Below are 19,732 nucleotides of genomic sequence, written 5' to 3'. Positions count from 1 at the left end.
TCCCCGAACACTCTGTGACCGGAGATTCCACACCAGGCGAAGCCAGTAACGTTCAGTGTCCATAAATTGACACAGACGACAGGGGCTTTTCCTGAAGTGGAATCACCGGCCACATGGGGATTCCCCTTCAGGAGTTGCCCCTGATGTCACTGTCCAGATATGCCCGGCCCGGATGCAAAACAAATACAAACCGGCCGGGAAAAACGGACGATTTTATTGGCAGACACTTGGACTCGGTTGGGACCCTGTCGTGTGAATAAGCCCTAACAGCTCGGCGTTACATTGATTTTGTCGTGTAACCAGTGGTACGGCCATTTCTCCAAAGTGTCTCAGAAGCCGTTTTTCAACAGGACAATGCCAGGCCAAATGTTGCTCGTGCTACTGTGAGCAGCCTGCGTGTCCTAAACGTGCTACCATGGCCTGCAGCGTCTCCGGACTTGTCTCCCATTGAGCACATCTGGACGTCATTGGTCGGCAATTGCAAAGGGAGCTGCCAGGAGCCAATCTTGATGATTTGTGTTTCCAAGTGCAGTCAGCGTGGCATAACATTCCTCAGACAACCATTAATAGCTTTATTGATAGCATGTCAAGGCGTGTAAGTGCGTGTATTTTTGCGCGTGGCGCTCATAATCGATACTGAATAAATTAACATGTCTATCGATCCTGTGATTTCCACAAGTCCAAATCTTTTCTTTCTTGGTGTTGCAATTTCAATGAGGAGTGAATATAGAATAACTTGTATCCATACTATACTTTTAGGGTATGTTCACACGCTGAGTCAAAAACGTCTGAAAATACGGAGCTGCTTTCAAGGGAAAACAGCTCCTGATTTTCAGAAGTTTTTTTAAGCCACTCGCGATTTTCGCTGCGTTTTTGGAGCTGTTTTCAATAGTCTATGAAAAACAGCTCCAAAAACGTCCCAAGAAGTGACCTGCACTTCTTTTTCGTGGCCGTTTTTCAAAACGGCAGCGTAACAAAACGGCCCATCTGAACAGAACGCTGTTTTTCCCATTGCAATCAATGGGCAGATGTTTGGAGGCGTTCTGCTTCAAATTTTTCGGGCGTTTACGGCCTGAAAATAGGCCGTGTGAACATACCCTTAGAGTCGTTGCCACATGGACCTCCTCACAGCAACCACAAACCTCCATGCAGCATAAAATATCAGTACGCTATATAGCATGGAGTTTGTATGGCCTCCTACAGCTTACACAGGCTCTCTGGAAACTCTGGCCTCCTCCTTGTACTACGTCCCATGAGAACGGTGCCTTGTTTGAGTCTGATTTCCACTGCCGATGGGCACATGGACCAATGTGGTAGGGCAGCTCTAACGTTGTAGTATATGTTGGCATTATAGAAATAATAATAAATATTTTAAAATGTGGTATATTGTTTTATTATAATTTAACGAATGGCAAGATAGTATTTAAAAAAACATGTTTTGGAAAATGTATGGCAGATGCAAAATATTCCTCACGTCCTACTACATTTTCTGTCATAAAACACGTTTTTTTTCCTTATAGTAACAACATTATAGTTGTTTCACTACTGACCCACTGGAAGAAACATAATGTACGTACATATACTAGGCCGTCAGTCTGCGTACGCTTCCCGACTCTACTGCCCGCCCATTCACGTCGTATTCCCAAACGTGCCCTTCTACTGGGCTTGCGCGTTACGAGCAATTCATCCGGCGCATGCGCATTCCAGAGCGGCGGCTGCGTTCTTTCCCCTTCCTTGGAGCGCTTTGTGACTTCCGCTCCCGGAGTGCCCCGCGCCGCATCATGGACCATAGTGGTGAGTAGAGCGGGTAGAGATGGTTTGTAACGACCCCACTTTCTTTCCCGCTGCTTCTTCCCGGCCCAGCGCTCAATGGCGGCCATCAGAGTTAGCTAGTTGTGATTGGCACTGCGCCTGGCGCTGGCCTGAGGCCTTGTTACGACGCTGCTTCCTGTTGTGCTTCGGGCAATGTGAGACCCTCCCCCTGTCACCAGCGGGCACCAGCTCCTGCCTGGTAGTGGGCTCTGCTACACCTAGGTTTAGTTGCTCATCTGGACACCGCTTCTTGGTTAGTATATGAACACACTGACCTCTCCGGCTGCCCTCCCCTGCTCCTTCCCTTCAGTGCTAGCGTCCATGCAGGACAGCAAGTCATGCTCTGGATTATTGATCTCTATGTACTTATTATAAATCAATAACACTACATGGCAGGAGTAAAACCCTGGCACTGGGGGCATCTCAGGCTGGCAATGTGTAATGCTGGGACTGCCATGTTTACCCATTGCTGCTGGGGGATTTATTTGTTCATATGTTGAGGATTATATCTGCATTCAGGTGTGGATTTCGGATTGGAAGAAGATCCTATTGTTGAGACGTTTAGTACTGGGCACAATGCCACAGACGTGGGTCACTGCCTGTCTGATAAGTGTGTGACTTCTGGGTGCTCTGCCAGTGTTCAGTATAAGGAGGCGATGTCTGTTCTACGTTCATGTTTTCCTGTTTCTTATAATGCGCCGGCATATTCTGCAGCACCTCGCAGACACTTTTATCACTTCATTGAACCCTAAATGTGGCCGTACGCATTTGGGAAGTGTCAGCTGATCGGTTCCCTAATAAGGCCTCATGCACGCTTCCGTTGGCCGTCGTACGACCGCTAATGACGGACCCGTGAAACACGGACCCCACACAGATGGCTTCCGTGAGCGGACAGACCAAATTAATGAAAAGGCCGAGTCTGTTCCATCAAAAACGAACAGGAGTAGGACCTGTCCTATTCTTCTCAGAACGGCCACACGGTTCTGTTAAAACAACGTTAGTGTGCATGGCCCCATTGAAATTAACGTGTCGGGCTGCTATCAGTTAAAAAAACGGATAGCACCCTGAAGAAAAAAACTGAAGTGGGCATAGGGCTTTAAGTATATGGGGTTCTGCCGACTCTCCCCCTGGTGGCAGATGGGAGAGTATTGAGCTTGTTGCATTTTAACATGGCCAAGCCTCTGTTTCAGCGGAGATATATCTGTCTACGGGATTCCCCACTGATAAAAATGCATGCTTAGCCGAGCGTTCATATTGATCTTAAAGGGGCATTCCAACTTAGATATTTATGGCGTATCCACAGGATATGCTATAAATGTCTCTTAGGTGCCGGTCCCAGCTCTGGGACCTGCACCTATATCGAGAACGGGGGTCACTTGAACCCAGTTTCGCCTGGTGCGCTGGCTTCTTGCCACAGATTTCAGACAAGAACTAGTGGCGATGGGGCTCTTTACATTCTACTTTATGGGAGTTTATGGAAATAGAATGGGGAGAGCCGCAAGCATACGAAGCGCTCCGCACCAGATGAAATTTGGGTTGGATGACCACCGTTCTCTGTATAGGTGCGGGTCTCAGAGCTGGGACCTGCGTCTGTCAGATGTTGAGGTTATAATAACACACACAGTTTTCATGCAGTTTTTGCTTCCGTTTAAAGGTATAAAGAAAAGACTGATGCATATCTTTTCTTTTGTGTCTACTCCTGTGCTTGGTCATAAAACGGAGGAAAAAAACTGTGTGTGAGAACCTGGCGTTATGACATGTATCCTGTGGATATGCCATAAATGTCTAAGGGCCTGTTCACATCAGCGTTGGCTTTCCGTTCCGGGGTTCCGTCAGAGGTTTCCGTCAGGTGAACCCCACAACGGAAAGTCAAACTGAAAGCACAACTTCCGTTTCAGTCACCATTGATCTCAATGGTGACGGAAACATTGCTAATGGTTTCCGTTCGTCACCATTCCGGCAGGTTTCCGTTTTAACAATAATGCAGTCGACTCTGCTATTGATTCCATCGGAAAAATGGAAACCTGCCGGAATGGTGACGAACGGAAACCATTAGCGATGTTTCTGTCACCATTGATATCAATGGTGACTGAAACGGGAGCTGTGGTTTCAGTTTGACATTCCGTTGCGGGGTTCATCGGACGGAGACCCGGAACGGAAAGCCAACACTGATGTGAACAGGCCCCAAGTTGGGAATACCCCTTTAACTTTATGAGCAATTTTACTTCCCCTCATAAGATCTCATGCACATGAACGTTGTGCCACTCGAGCCATTTTTGACGGCATCTAAGTGGCACTCAATAGTCTTCATGGACCCATTCACTTTAGCGGGTGAATCGGGTCCGTGAAAAATGATCCGAGTCTCCGATCCGAGTAAAGATAGGACACATTCTATGTTTCCTCGCATCACTGACGGGACTCGGCCGGCGCACACATGTGCATGAGGTGTAAGTGCATTACATTTGTCCATTAAATAGTCTTGTCCTACAACATTGAGACTGTCTTACAATCATTATTATGTTCAGGCTAGAATCACACACGCTGTTTTTGTGGCTGTTTTTATGCAGTCTTTTGAGCCAAAGCCAGGAGTGGATACGAATCAGTTTTTCCATTGTACTTTTCTTTCCTTTTTTGGATCCATTTATTGCTTTAAAAAAAAAAAAAAAAAAATCACAAAAAACCGCACAAGTGATTTCAGCCTTACAGGTGCATTTATGGACAATCTTTGCTAACGTGTGTTTTCTTTTTGTATTTTAGACAATGATTTACAAGGAACGAACAGTATGGGATCTCTGAGTGGATTGGATGTCAGACGACGCATTCCAATTAAACTCATCTCCAAACACCCGAACAAAAACAAACTTTCTGCTCGACCAATGAGAAATATGAACAGGATCACTTCAAAGCCACAGCAAGGTGAAGAAGGTATAGATTATTGTTAAGTAGCAAAATCTAGTAGTCATTTTATTCCATGCTATTCGCACAGCGCTCCACAGTAAAAGTAACCCGTTCATGCAAATTAGCGTACCCTGATGTCATAATTGCGTTTTTAAAGCCGCAATAGGGCGTAATGGTATGCTCAATGGATGGCAAAGGAGCTGTGCCCCCGTCATCCACAGCAGGGCCGGTTGTATAACTTAACACGGCCCAATAATTCTTTGCTATACAGAGTAGAAGGTTGCGATTTGAAGTCCCCAAATGGGACTAAAAAATTGTTGAACACCGTTTAATAACGTTCATCAGGAAAATGTTTTTAAAAAACAAAAAAACTATATTTATATTTTTTTGCCATAACAAAAAAAATGGTTTCATTTTGCAAGAGTGTAAAAATTAATAAAAATACACATGTCATCGCCTTAATTGTAACGACCCGTATAATAAAGTTAATACGTCATTTAAACCACAAGGTGGGATCCTCCGCAAGCCCCATAGAACTGAATCGTAGTTACGGAAACAGCGTAGCTCGCATGCTACACTGCTTTCACTACTGCCATAGAGCAACCACAGCAATTTCGTGTCCCTTTTTTCCGTCGTAAATTTGCGTCGTTCACTGTGTGGTGTAAATAAAAACTTTATTCAGCACATTAATCGTTATGATTACGGCGATACCAAATTTATATAGTTTTCTAATGTTTTACTGCTTTTAGGCATTGTTCACATCTGCGTCAAGGCTCCGTTCCGTCGGTGCTTTCCATCGGAACGGAGCCCTGACTGATACAGACTGAAACCGAAGGTGTCCGTTTCCATCCCCATTGATTTCAATGGTGACGGATCCGGTGGCAATGGTTTCCATTTGTCTCCATTGTGCAAGGGTTCTGTCGTTTTGACAGGATGAATATGGTATTGTACCATTTTGGAGTACATGTGACTTTGATCACTTTTTACCAAATATTTTTGATGGCAGGATGAACAGAAATTCTGGCATTGTTTTCTATTTTATTTTTTATGGCATTTGCAGTGCAGGTTACATTTAATAGCTTTATTGTTGGGGTCGTTACAGATGCGGGGATACCAAATATGTAATTTTTTTTATAATAAAGCATTTTGTAAGGGGGAAAAAGTGGGTTTTTTACTTTGGGATTTTTATTTATTATAGACTTTATTTAACTTTTTCTTTTTTTTGTTACTCACACTTAGGGGGCTTTGCTGTGCGATCTTTTGATCGCTTTTATAATACACTGCAATACTTCTGTATTGCAGTGTATTATGCCTGTCTGTGTAAAACTGACAGGCACCTGTTAGGCCACGCCTCTGACATGGCCTAATAGGCATTAACTAGAGGCAGATGTGGAGGACTTTGTTAGGCCACAGCATTGGAGGAGTTAAATGGGTGGGATTGAGGCTGATTTCGATCCTGCTTGCGAGATCACGCTGTGCTGTGAGGAAGTCCCACAGAAACTTCACTGAAGTGTCGGGAGTGGGAATAGGCATTGCATCCTGGCTGGAGGTGATGTCTATTCACTCTCAAGACACTTCAGCAAAGTTAATGTGGGTGTGTGTGACACACAGCGAGATCACGCTGTGCTGTGAATATGAATGTAGAGAAGTGTATGATGCTGATTGGTCAGCGTCATACACTCTTTACAAGTTGGGCATTAAGAAACGAATTAGCATAAATCTAAAATTACTCATAACTTCCTCCAAAAATGATCGTTTTTCAAAATAAAAACCACTGTTATCTACATTATAGTGCCGATCAGATTATGTAGGAGATAGGGCACTTATAATGTGGTGACAGAGCCTCTTTAAAGGGAATGTGTTGCCAGAAAAACATGTTTTTTTTTTAAAAATTAAACATTTAGTGTGTGGGTGATTAAACATTGTTCAAATTTTTTTTATTTTTTTGCACGAGTCCATGTAATATTATAAATTATTTCTAATTTATAATACTACCCATTTTTGGTCACTAGATGGAGCTGTTCCCAAAATTGCAGCATTGCAACATTGGGTTAAAAGCCCTCGCTCTAGTGAGCTCTCAGCATCCCCCCCTCCTTTATCCTGGCTAGTGCCGGGATAAACGAGGGGTTTGAAAGGTTTAACCTCCTACACTGTGTGTCGCCATTTTTTGAGGTAACCCACAGTGTAGTAGGTTTACATACAGTAGTAAACACACACAAACACTAACATACATTGAAATCTCTTACCTGCTCCTGCCGCCGCGGCTCCCTCCGGCCCGTCCGCTCCCTTTGCTGCCGCTGTTCCATGTGCACAAGTCCGGAAGCCGCGACCGGAAGTAGTAATATTACTGTCCGGCCGCGACTTCCGGTCCACAGGAAAATGGCGCCGTACGGCGCCAATTTCGAATAGGACTGTGTGGGAGCGGCGCATGCGCAGTTCCCACACAGACGCCGTACACGGCAGTCAATGGGACGGGAGCCGTTCGCAGTCCCTATGGGACTGTGGCTGCCGTGTTCCATGTCTGTGTGTGTCGTTAATCGACACACACAGAAATGGAACAAAAAATGGCAGCCCCCATAGGGAAGAAAAAGTGTAAAAATAAGAAACAGTAAAACACAAACACACGAAAATAAACGTTTTTATTAAAGCACTAACATCTTTAACATATAAAAAAATTATTTGTGATAACACTGTTCCTTTAACGGCCACTGTGAAAAGGCGTATTGGCGATTGTTAAGGTATTAAAAAATACAACAACTTCTTAAAAAAACAAGACCACATCAATCATTTCATAGAAAAATACAAAAATCTTTTATTGAAGACAAACACAGTTGATAACAAAAAAAAAAAAAAAAATTACACCCATAAAAACAAAATGTACAATCAGTACATGAACAGACAGTGTTGGTAAAGGCAGGGCAAAAAATGGTGGTACTGTGCATTAAATAGATATGAACCGTATAACATGTATGCCAAAATTAGATACTCGGACCATGGTCAAACCACAATAGCCTCAATAACCATGTATATCAGCACGCCATGAAACCCTATGATACAACATACTTCACCCACCATGAGCTATATTTCACTGCCACAACAACGTCAGGACACCCCAACGTGCGTTTCGCACCTAGCTTCGTCAGGGGGTGCTGAGTGAGTGTGACAAGAGGACCTATATAGTCAGTGCAGATATGAAATTAACTAAAATTCAATGTAACCCCATTACCTGTCCATAGGATGTTTGTTGGCACCTCGATCACGTAGTTCACGGCATCCGGAAGCGAGTAGTGCGCAACTGCACAAAACTCAAGTCCATGGTGCGCCGTGAACTACGTCATGAACGGCCCCTCACCTCGCGCATGCGCACTCCATCCGAGGACCTGCCGCAGACATCTTGAGTAATGGCACAACATAACGCCGTGCCATTATCCACAGATGTAAATCGACATATATGCAGGATCTCTAGATCTAATAAATGATGCACAGAGAATTATCATAGCATACATCAATTACATGATGACCAAGCATGGACCGCAGATGAACCATACTAAACAGACATTGACTCGCCATTTTTATAGTTTTGAATAAATGTATACACAATGGGGGCCCAATGCATGCCTAGGGGCCCGTCGTGTACACACACGGCCAAAATAGTATATATTTGTACCAAATTTGGAGATACACAAAAAGTATAGTGATTATACTAGATGAATTAAAATAATCTGTGAAAAAGAATAAATAAAAGAAATGTGGAAAAATGTGTCCAGGCCCAAAAAGTCCAATAAAGACTCAAATGAGTAAAGTGCTGAATAAATAAAGTGAATTGATATATGTGTATATGTATAGACATGCCACAGTATGGTAATTTAATGGCAGGCACAATTCTATGTATATATACATATATAGTACTGCAACGTGAATAATTAATCATATCGGTAAAGAAAGGCATATGATTGTGAAAACATACCAGATCCATCACTATGGGAATGCATTACATAATGCCAACATTACATGTACATACAGCTAGAGCAAGAAATAAAGAGCTGCGCATCATCCAAAAAGTATTTGTATTGTACATATCCATGCGCTAGTCACCGCCTATCCATACAGAATTCAAGAAGCCAAATACATGCATCTTTATACGGCCAAATGATGCCATCACGAGATCCAAAATTCAGTCATATATAGAATGACACTGCTGTCCTTGTAAACAAGGGGGGTCCACTCTGAAATTGTAAGAAAAGATATTAAAGGGAAGGTGTCATGAAAAAATTTTATTTTTTATGTTTTTGCTTTTAGTATGTTATTAAAATAAATTTTATTTATTTGTGTTTTCTGTCTTTTACTTCTCTATGGGGGGCTACAAATTTTTTTTTTTTTCATCTCTGTATGTGTCTATTTATATATATATATATATATATATATATATATATATATATATATATATATATATATATATATAAAAAAAATCCCACAGCTCTCCAATGAAGCAAAAGGTGTAGTTTTATTCAGTCAACACAAAGCCTCAGCGTTTCTGTCCTACTACTTTCTCAAGAGCTGTTCTTTTTTTTTTTTTTTTCTTCAAGGAGGCTTTGATTATAATGAAGAAGAAAGATATGACAACAAAGGAAGTGATCTGTTTGGCAATCAAAGAAGATTTCCCGCTCACACTTTTTGGGACTTTAAGGTACAGTCAGTGAAATATTTTGCAGCAACCATTAATTACTGTTTGCATTCAACAATCTGTTAGCAGACTCCAATTGATATAAATTATAAATGTGAAGACAATTAATAGTGTTGAGCCATAACACCTTTCCTTATACATGGCCTTCACCGTTCTTCACCACTAACATATTAGATGTCTTCTAAAGTCAGTGGGGCAGATATACTAAGTGGTATAAGATTTAGTCTGTGTGAAGATGCGCCAAATCGATCACTGTGGCGCACACTGTATGATAAATCTGGTGCATCTTAGGCATGCTGGATCCTTTTCTCTTTCTTAGGCCGGATTCACACGAGCGTGTGTGTTTTGCACGCGCAAAAATCGCGGCGTTTTGCGCGCGCAAGAGGTATAGAACAGCTCCATGTGTCAGCTGCGTATGATGCGTGGCTGCGTGATTTTCACGCACCTGCCATCATTATGACACTGTATGTTTGTAAACAGAAAAGCACGTAGTGCTTTTCTGTTTCCATTCATAGTTTTTACTGCTGTTACACGAATCACGCGTGTCCCACGAAAGTGCTTCCGGGTGCCGTGCGCGGTTTTCACGCACCCATTGACTACAAATGCACAAATATAGGACATTTCGTGAGTTTTACGCAGAGAACACACGCTGCGTAAAAAACACTGACTGTCTGAACGGCCCCATAGACTAACATAGGCACGTGCGAGGCGCGTGAAAAATCACGCGCGTTGCACGGACGTATATCATGTTCGTCTGAATAAGCCCTTATACCAACTTCTTGTTGGATTAATTTTAGTTTGGCGCATTTTAAGCCACACATTCTTTTCGAGACGCTTTTTAAAACCATTAAGTGAGGCACAAACCTCTGTACTTAGACTAATCTAAAATGAAATGTGCAAAATCGTGCTAAAGACTTCCTATCTGGTACCTATTCATTGTAGTATTGGCAATGCTTTAGATCAGAAGCTAGAAACATTCATATCTGTGCTTAGTAAGCCAGTCAGAAGAGAACCATTAACAAATAATCCCCAAATACAAAATATCCCACAGATACAGCATGCACGTGTGTCAGATTGAAATGTTTAGTAGCAATTGTTAGATCTAGTTTGCCCAATACACCCTCTCTTTATCTATTGTTTCTGGTATATTTTGTATGGTGATGTGCGCTCATATTAAAAAAAATGTTTTCTTTTACATTACCTATTTATCGTGTTATTTCTTTTTTTATAAAGATATCATTTGGATTAAACCATCTTTCTAAGTGTTTTTGTTTTTACAGCTTAATCTTATAGGAGAAAAGGATGATACTCCTGTTCATTGCTGTGACAAATGTGGCTTGCCGATAAAAATATATGGACGTATGGTAAGTTGTAGAGCGTGCCTATCTTATCTGACTAGGATATGTTTTCCTGTTTGCTAATCTTCAGCCGTGGACACTTTGATTATACGCTTCCTTTTATAGCACATTAGTTTTGTCTTCCAATATATATATTTTTTTTAAGGAACAATCTTGGCATAAATATTGCTGGTATGAATAGTGAAGGATCGAAGGTGCGATATCGGGACTTTCACTACCCATGACCTGGTTTATCAGTTTTGCCCAACGTGTATTTTCAAGTAGAGATTCGGAGTGTGAAAAAAATTACTTGATTTTAAAAAAAAATATTAAAAAAAAGATACGGAGTGTGAGATATGAACATTCTAACACGTTTATCACTTGTGTTCGTTATCTGCAATAACATTCTGAGGATTGTAAATGATATGCTTTTCTAAACTGGAATGTTTTAGCTTGCCATTTAGTGCTGTGCGTTCTAGGGATGTCACGATACCAGAATTTGGACTTCGATACCGATACTTAGTGTAGTATTGCGATTTCGATACCAAAACGATACTTTGGCATCAGTAATAAGAATAAAAAAAAGGTTCTTCTATTTTCAGATGTGAGGCACGTACGTGGTTTGATGAATTTTCATTGTGCCTCACATTAATAGTAACCCCATCGTGTTTCTCAGTCATAATGGGTTAATGTATAAGGTACATGATGGGGTTAATTACTATTAATGTGAGTCACATGGAGGTTAAATTCATCACACCTCGTGCCTCACATTAATAAGTGAAAGAAAGCAGTTTTTTTAAAAAAAAATTATAGCGTACACATCATAAATGACGCAAAAAAAATATGTGCAGGTAATTTTGGCCGCGCCAATAGCGAATATGTGTATATTTTATGTATTGAGACTTATTTTAATGTTTATTGTAAAAAAAGGTATGTGTATTTTTTTTAAATTTAATATTACTTTGTTTTTACTTTTTTTTTTAATCTTTAATGTACTGGCATATATCTATATACAGATAGTACACAGGTATATATCTATATTACAGTACATTAGCCTGTGTACGGATAGTACACAGGCAGTTGTTGGGACATAACTCAGTATCCCCTAACAACAGGAAATATGGTAAGACAGCCCTGGGCTCCTTCCATGGACACCCGGGCTGTCTGCCCATATATGGTATGTCCCTCAATCGCATCGCAGGGATTCCTGTGATGCGATCCAAGGGGCATCCCCCCTTCTCATTTTCCCCTGAATGCTGCAGTCCACTGTGATCGCAGCATTCACGGGAATAACGGCGGAGATGAGGTTTCTCTGATCTCCACGTTATAGAGCGGGGCTGCTGTTGTGTAATACAGTCATTGCCCCGCTCCTGACAATAAGTGCACATGGGCGGTCAGCATGAGGTGATGCGGCCGGCGCTGCACTAATGAGCGGCGGTTCAGGCACTGAAGCCAGAACATGGGGGTGTTTTGCAGTGCGTCCGCCATGTTCTGTCTTCAGTGCCGCCGCTCATTAGTGCAGCGCTGGCTGCGTCGCATCATCCTGATGGCGCGCACTTGTCAAGACTCGGGAGCGGAGCAATGGGTGGATTACACAGCCGCAGCCCCGCTCTCATACATTCATGTATTACTATACTTAGCTGTGCGGCCGCACAGCTTAGTATCGAAATACATGAAATAACGGTATTGAACAGTTTGGGGATGCACTGTATCGAAGTTTCGATGCATCGTGCATCCCTAGTGCATTCTAGTGACCAGAATATAACTGTATATTGTGCCAACTTTTGGTGCAAAAGGTTTGGCACCAAGACTGGTATTGCACGGTAGAATTTTCCATGCAAAAGTTTGACCATAGCCTAGTTTGCCTTTCCATGTGTGTCATCAGTCCTAGGTATGTGTGTCACCAGTAAAGAAACAAAGCCTCGCTTATAAGATCTCTTAGACCCCATATAATTGACAAAAAAGGGCGAAGTAAGCAACTGCGTATGTGTGCCATTGAGTAAAGTATACCTCAGATTAAAACTGCGGGCAGAATCTCGAAAAGAGTAAAAACGGCAGACCCAATAATTCTTTCTCACTGATTTTTAACTTGTAAGTTTCCAAAGTGGTCTGTATACTATAGGTTTTTAAAACCACAGGCAATAACTACTGCATGTTTCTGGGCTGTACCGGAGAAGTTGCCAAAATGGTGCTCCCTCCTCTGACATAACTTCCTGCTATTGGCTGAAGCTTCATCACACAGACTTCCTTCTGTGCTCGCCCCTACATGCACATAATACTGAGAGCTCTCTGTTCCTGTTCAGACAATTCTCATTGCTGCAGGAGGAAGCAGACAAAATAATACCTTTACTAATACTGGGCGTTCACTTTTACCTATATAATTTTCTGTGGTAATAGTGTGGTAGGCCACACTTTTGCAGTCAAGACACTGTATCCTGATGCTAACCTGGCAAATCGATGCCAAAAGGACGCTTGACAATATGGGTATGTTGGGATACATTTTCCTGGGTATCAACGGATCCTCCAGAAGTAATTATGAGAATCGAGCCTTACAGATGAATTGTATTGTAAAAGTAGTAAGTGATTTATAAATCTTCTGCCTTTTTCTTTTCTGCTTTTGTATCTCTTTCAGATACCTTGCAAGCATATTTTCTGTTATGACTGTGCCCTGCTACACGAGAAAAAGGCTGATAAGCTCTGTCCAGGGTGAGTTAACCTTTTTGGTTTTTCTGCCTCAATATGTACATTTTTTGTTTGAGTAGAATATATTTTGTACATTTCACTCCCTTATATTGATGTAAATAATCTTTAGAAACCATATGGAGGCAGAGCTATTTCTAGTATCATTATTTTATAGTAGTTCTAATATTCTATAAGTACAAATCCCTTTGTTACTTATAATGTAGACTTGCCATGCATTCCGCATCCCCCAAGTATAGACTAGTTGTCATTTTCTTGATTACCCTAAATATGTGCATATCATTTTATGTTTATTTTGTGGTATATCTTTCTTTCCCAACAGAACACTTGTTGAAGAAAGTATTGACACCTATAAGCGTGTGAGGTAGGTTGTACAAGAATAGTCTTTTTTTATTTTTTTTTATTTAAAGGTCACCGGGTTGGTGGTGGTTGATTTTAATGTACATGGCATTTGTACTAACTGTATTTTACAAGGTTTGTACAAGAAAAGTGTACTCAGGAGGAGATGCATTTATCCTTTGCAATTTGTTTAGATGGAGTAATAATATTTAGATTCTATGTTCTTCATGTATGACTAATATAAGCACCAGTGTTTCCATCAACTGCCCTCAATCCTGCAGGGTACCTATGCAGAAAAAAAAAGTGGGCTTGGCAATAACTTCCTGGCGAAGGACACCTACCCCCCTCTCCCACACACACAGACTGTCTAATCTTTCTGTGGCTAACTCCTAAATATACTTTTTCTTGTACATATTCTTGATATGATCTGGCCCCTATAATATGATAGTGTTTTCTTAATAAAAGATAACATACTATTACTTCTTTGTTTGATCACGTTCAACGAAAACTTGCTGTTAGGAATAGTTTTTAAGGGAACCTATCACGTAGTTTGTTCTTGTCTTCTATGCATTTTGCATGTTCTAAAGCAGGAGGAGCGGAGCAGATTGCTAAATTGCTTTGTTAGGATAAACTGTGTTTTATTCATATAAATCCCTGCTCACTCTGGGCTTGAGTCAAGTGGGCGGTACTTACTCCGTGGTTGACCACTATCTCTGTATACACTCACACAGGGAAGGTTGTCAATCAGTGGTTGAGCAAGCTCTTAATCGCTGAGTGACCAGGGATTTATATAAATATAATGTGTTATCCTGAATCTTTTCCCACAAAGCTATATATCATTCTGCTCCACTCCTCCTGTTCTATGACATGCTGCCTGCAGATTGGACAGCGTTTACTACGTGACCGGTTCTCTTTAACCCCTTCCCCCTGCTGGCATTCTGGGCCCTAATGTCCAAGCCATTTTTTACATTTTTCCATTGTCACATTCGAAGAGTTTTACCTTTTTTCTTTTTGCGTCGGCATAGCTGTATAAGGTCTTGTTTTTTGCGGGACGACTTGCAGTTTTTATTGGTACCATTTGAGAGTAGATGCGACTTTTTGATCACTTTCTATCACATTTTTTTTAAGTCAGGATTAACAGAAAACAGCAATTTTTCCATTGTTTTTTATTTTATTTTTTACGGCGTTCACAGTGCGGGTTAAATAATGTAACAGCTTTATAGTCGGGGTCGTTACGGACGCGGCGATACCAAATATGTGTAACTTTTTTGCTTTATTTTAGTTTTTTTTAATAGTAAAGCATTTTGTAAGCGGAAAAGCTGGGTTTTTCATTTTTTTTTTTTTCACTTTTTTATTTTATTAACTTTATTAAACTTTTTTGACTTTTTTACTAGTCCCACTAGGGGACTTCACTATCCTCCGATCGCTATTATAATACACTGCAATACTTTTGTATTGCAGTGTATTACTGCCTGTCCGTTTAAAACGGACAGGCATCTGCTAGGTCATGCCTGCGGCATGATCTAGCAGGCATTCGCTGCAGGCAGACCTGGGGGTCTTTATTAGACCCCCGGCTGCCATAGAAGACACAGACACTCGGCGATTTTATCGCCGGGTGTCAGTGAGATGAGAGGGAGCTCCCTCCCTCTCTCTAAAACCATTCAGATGCGGTGCTCGCTATTGTGCACCGCATCTGAAGGGTTAAACAGGTGAGATCGATACTAATATCGATCTCACCCGGCAGAGCAGGGACGCCCCCAGCCCTCAGCTGCTTCTGGCAGCTGAGAGCAGGGAGATTTCACGGCTCCCTGCTCTGTTTACTTTATTCTACAGCAGCGACGTAGTTTGGCGGCGCTCTAGAATAAAGCCCACTAATGACCGCCGTAAAAAGACGTATCGGCGGTCATTAAGGGGTTAAGAGGGGGAAAAAAGTGTAACGTTTGTTTTGTTTTTTGTTTTTTTACTTGCTGTGATGTTATAGTTTGTGCCAGTTAACTAAAGAAGTTTTTAAAGTGTCATTGTAACTTTGCTCTCCTGCCCAAAATTACATTGCGTGTAGAGACACAAGCAACATGTTGTGTGGTACAGTTGCTTCAGTAACTGTACGATGCCCACAGAGTCGCACTATTCCCTCTAAAATGCTTTCTAGAAATTATATAGTTAAAGTCACACTTTTTTTGTCAATCACCTCCCTCCCTTCCCAAAAAACATATAATAAAAGTTAGAGGCTCTGTCACCACATTATAAGTGCCCTATCTCCTACATAATCTGCGCGCCGCTGTAATGTAGATAACAGTGGTTTTTATTTTGAAAAACGATGTATTTTTGACAGTTATGAACAATTTTCGACTTATGATAATTAGTTTCTTAATAGTCAACTGGGCGTGTTTTTAGTTTTTGACCAACTGGGCGTTGTACAGAGGAGTGTATGGCAATGACCAATCAGCGTCATACACTTCTCATTGTTCCAGCCCATTGTTACAGTGTGATTGTGCAGTGAAAGAAGCTGGGCTAGAACAATGAGAAGTGTATGACGCTGATTGGTCACTGATTGGTCAGCGTCATACACTTCTCTCCACAATGCCCAGTTGGTAAAAAAGTAAAAACACGCCCAGTTGTCTACTAAAACGAATTGGCATAAATCTAAAATTGTTTATAACTTTGTCAAAAAGGATAGTTTTTCCAAAATAAAAACCACTGTTGCTATCTACATTACAGCGCAGATCAGATTATGTAGGAGATATAATTATATCTGGTGACAGTCTCTTTAATCGCTAACGCCCATGTAACCCCAAAATAGTACTAATAAAAATTCCTTCCCGGCCTGCAAAAAAACCCACATATGGATTAATCTATAGGAAATTATAAAAGTTATGTCTCTTGAAATGCGACTATGCAAAAATTAATTATTTTTGATTTAAAAGGGGGTTTATTGTGCAAAAATAGTAAAACATAAAAAAACCTATACATATGTGGTATTGCCGTAATCATACCGACCCATAGAATAAGACGAACATGTTATTTATATCGCATTGTGAAAAAATATGCTGGACTAGCGGTTTTTTTTTTTCAATTCCCTCCCCAAATAAGTTAAGTTAATTAACATATTTTATGTAGCCAAAGGTTGTGCTACATAAAACATCTCGTGCAGCAAAATAACAAGCCCTCATATGGCTATGTCGGCAGAAAAATTAAAACGTTACGACGATGAAAAAACATGTCTGTTCGTTAAGGACAAAATAGGCCTAATCATTAAGGGGTTAAAGGGAATCTGTAACTAGGACGTCTAAGAGATTCCCTACGAAAAACAAGCTCTGCAGCCCCCTGAACTGCTATTTGGGGCATCGCAAGAAAATCCGCAATCTATACGGCACCACGCGGCCCCGACAGGTTAGCATGTAAGGTATCGTGGCTCTACTTAGGATGTCCCACTTAGCCAAGCAACCAACCTGGACTTACAGGGTGCTTGCTTGTTTTCCTAAATTAAAGTGATCGGTCTTGGTGACAGACTCTTAAAGATTCTTTTTAAGGAAAATGTTCTATTTTACAGTTCCTTCTTGTAAGTAAAATAAATCCAATATTAAAGAAAACCAATCTGCCAACTGAATTCTAAAATGTGATGTTGTCTTTTCAGCTGTAACGATCCAGTTCAGAGAATTGAGCAGTGTGTACGTGGAACACTGTTTATGTGCAGTATCATGCAAGGATGCAAGAGGACGTATCTGTCCCAGAGGGATTTACAGGCGCATATTAATCACCGGCATATGAGAGCAGCGAAGCCAGCTACTCGGCCTCCGCCTGAACCAATACATCCACCTATGGCTCCACCACCGGCTGATTTGGCTGATCGTTTCATAATGCCCCCAGACAAGCACCATTTGAGTCACATGCCACCAAAGCAGCACATACTGATGCCCCCACCCCCTATTCAACATGTCCCTCATGAGCATTTTAATCAGCAACATGAAGATATGCGCGCTTCTCCTGCTGAAATGTCCATGGCTCCACCTCGCACTGTTCCTCAAGATGCTTTCAGAATTAATACTAGAAAACACAGCAATTTAATAACCGTACCTATACAAGATGATTCTGGTTCTGGGGCTAGGGACGTTCCTCAAGCACCTGGTCCATCTCTTCACCATCCTGAGTACCCTGGTCAACCAGTAGTAACTCATCCTCATCATATTATGCCTCCTCAGCAACATTATGCACCACCCCCTCCACCACCACCCCCAATAAGTCATCCAATGCAACACCCTCCTCAAGGACCTGGTACACCCCACCTGGTGTACAGTCAAGGACCCCCTCCACCTATGACAACTGCTCCACCACCAATTACACCTCCACCTGGACATATAATTGCTCAAATGCCACCCTACATGAATCATCCTCCTCCAGGACCTCCACCACCACAACATGGTGGTCCACCTGTAAATGCCCCTCCTCCGCATCATTATAATCCTAACTCTTTGCCACAATTTAATGAAGAGCAAGGGACTCTTAGCCCACCTTTCACACAGCCTGGGGGAATAAGCCCTGGAATATGGCCTGCACCAAGGGGACCTCCACCACCACCACCACGAATGCAGGGTCCTCCAAACCAAGCCCCTATTCCTGGGCAACATCATCCCGATCAGGCTAGATATAGGCCATATTATCAATGATTTATCTTTTGAACTCCTAGATTTTATTTTTATGCTTAATAACTTTGAACTTGCATTACGGTTTATAGACAGTCTAATTTTTCGGGTTAAGGTGTCTACATACTTGTACTTCTAAATCAATATTCTTTACCCAGCAACTTTCTTAATTATGTGATTGTCAACACAATTTACTTGTATTTTTTTTTTCCCAAATTCCTAGCGCTAACCGTTTAGTCTCTTACCAGTTCACTTTTGATTTCTGCTTTTTCCGGTCACCGCCCATCTTTAGGGATCAGTTGTGATGGTTAATGATACTGTTTAAAATGTATATTTAAATGTACAGTAGTACCCCTTGCCCTTTTAAATGGTGTAAGTAATAATGCAGTAACAACTTCTGTGCTGTAGTCTGGTATTTTTACCAGTGGTTAAATAAATATACTTTGCTAGAACTACTTGGGTATTATCATTCATTTTCTGTTGTCGTACTAACTGCAAGATCCGAAGCAGAAGTCTGAGGCTTCTCTCAAATTTCTGCCGTGGATGTGCAGTTTGATGTGTGGCGGATTGGCAAAATATCTGCCGGTTCAAATGTCTACAGAGACTTTTCCCATTTAAGTCAATGGGAGACTTAGGCCTAGTTCACACAGAGTTTTGTTTTGCAGGCGGAAAAATCTGCCTCCAAATTAATTTTGAGGCAGATTTTGACCTGCCGGTAGAACACTTGCCGCAAAAAACGCAGCGTTAACCACTTTCTCTGCCTTCCATTGATGTCAATAGGAGGTTAGAGACGGAAAGGGCATGACGCTGCTTTTTCCCACGAGAATTTTTCCCCAGTTGCGGGGAAAAAAACGCCTTTGCCTCCCGTTGAAATCAATGGGAGGCGTTTTCAGCCATTTTTTGGCACGGTTTCCGCATCAAAAACAGAGGCAAAAATCTGTGTGTGAACATACCCTTAAAGAGGCTCTGTCACCAGATTTTGCAACCCCTATATCCTATTGCAGCAGATCGGCGCTGCAATGTAGATAAGAGTAACGTTTGTTTTTTGTTTTTTTTAAAACGAGCATTTTTGGCCAAGTTATGACCATTTTTATATTTATGTAAATGAGGCTTTCTAAAGTACATCTGGGCGTGTTTAAAGTAAAAGTACATCTGGGCGTGTATTATGTGCGTACATCGGGGCGTTTTTACTTCTTTTACTAGCTGGGCGTTGTGAATAGAAGTGTATGATGCTGACGAGAAGTATCATCCACTTCTCTTCAGAACGCCCAGCTTCTGGCAGTGCAGACACAGCGTGTTCTCGAGAGATCACGCTGTGACGT

The 19,732-nt window shown here is 41.5% G+C and overlaps 1 protein-coding gene across 3 annotated transcripts; it reads left to right on the top strand.

Annotated features, from left to right (window-relative positions):
• Nucleotides 1-1,698: 1,698 nt before the first annotated feature.
• On the top strand, nt 1,699-18,862 carry CBLL1 (Cbl proto-oncogene like 1). Of its 3 annotated transcripts, none has more exons than XM_075857263.1 (7): nt 1,699-1,794; nt 4,570-4,728; nt 9,297-9,397; nt 10,675-10,758; nt 13,364-13,437; nt 13,754-13,795; nt 17,405-18,862. In XM_075857263.1, the coding sequence occupies exons 1-7, from the start codon at nt 1,782-1,784 to the stop codon at nt 18,432-18,434; spliced, it is 1,503 nt and encodes a 500-aa protein (XP_075713378.1). In that variant the 5' UTR covers nt 1,699-1,781; the 3' UTR covers nt 18,435-18,862. The 3 variants fall into 3 exon arrangements, with proteins under 3 accessions (XP_075713378.1, XP_075713376.1, XP_075713379.1); XM_075857261.1 differs by having other exon boundaries at nt 4,570-4,737; XM_075857264.1 differs by lacking the exon at nt 1,699-1,794 and adding an exon at nt 1,816-2,065 and having other exon boundaries at nt 4,570-4,737.
• Nucleotides 18,863-19,732: the final 870 nt, after the last annotated feature.

The sequence above is a fragment of the Rhinoderma darwinii genome, chromosome 3, assembly GCF_050947455.1.
Source record: "Rhinoderma darwinii isolate aRhiDar2 chromosome 3, aRhiDar2.hap1, whole genome shotgun sequence".
Classification (NCBI taxonomy): Eukaryota; Metazoa; Chordata; class Amphibia; order Anura; family Rhinodermatidae; genus Rhinoderma; species Rhinoderma darwinii.
The sequence above is the reverse complement of the archived record's forward strand: the minus strand, read 5'-3'. Positions and strand labels throughout refer to the sequence as shown.

Excerpts from the sequence above, each read along its gene's own strand:
- CBLL1 (XM_075857261.1), top strand. Across the intron at positions 9,398-10,674 it reads ACACTTTTTGGGACTTTAAG|CTTAATCTTATAGGAGAAAA; the intron begins GTACAGTCAGTG and ends TTGTTTTTACAG. Across the intron at positions 13,438-13,753 it reads GCTGATAAGCTCTGTCCAGG|AACACTTGTTGAAGAAAGTA; the intron begins GTGAGTTAACCT and ends CTTTCCCAACAG.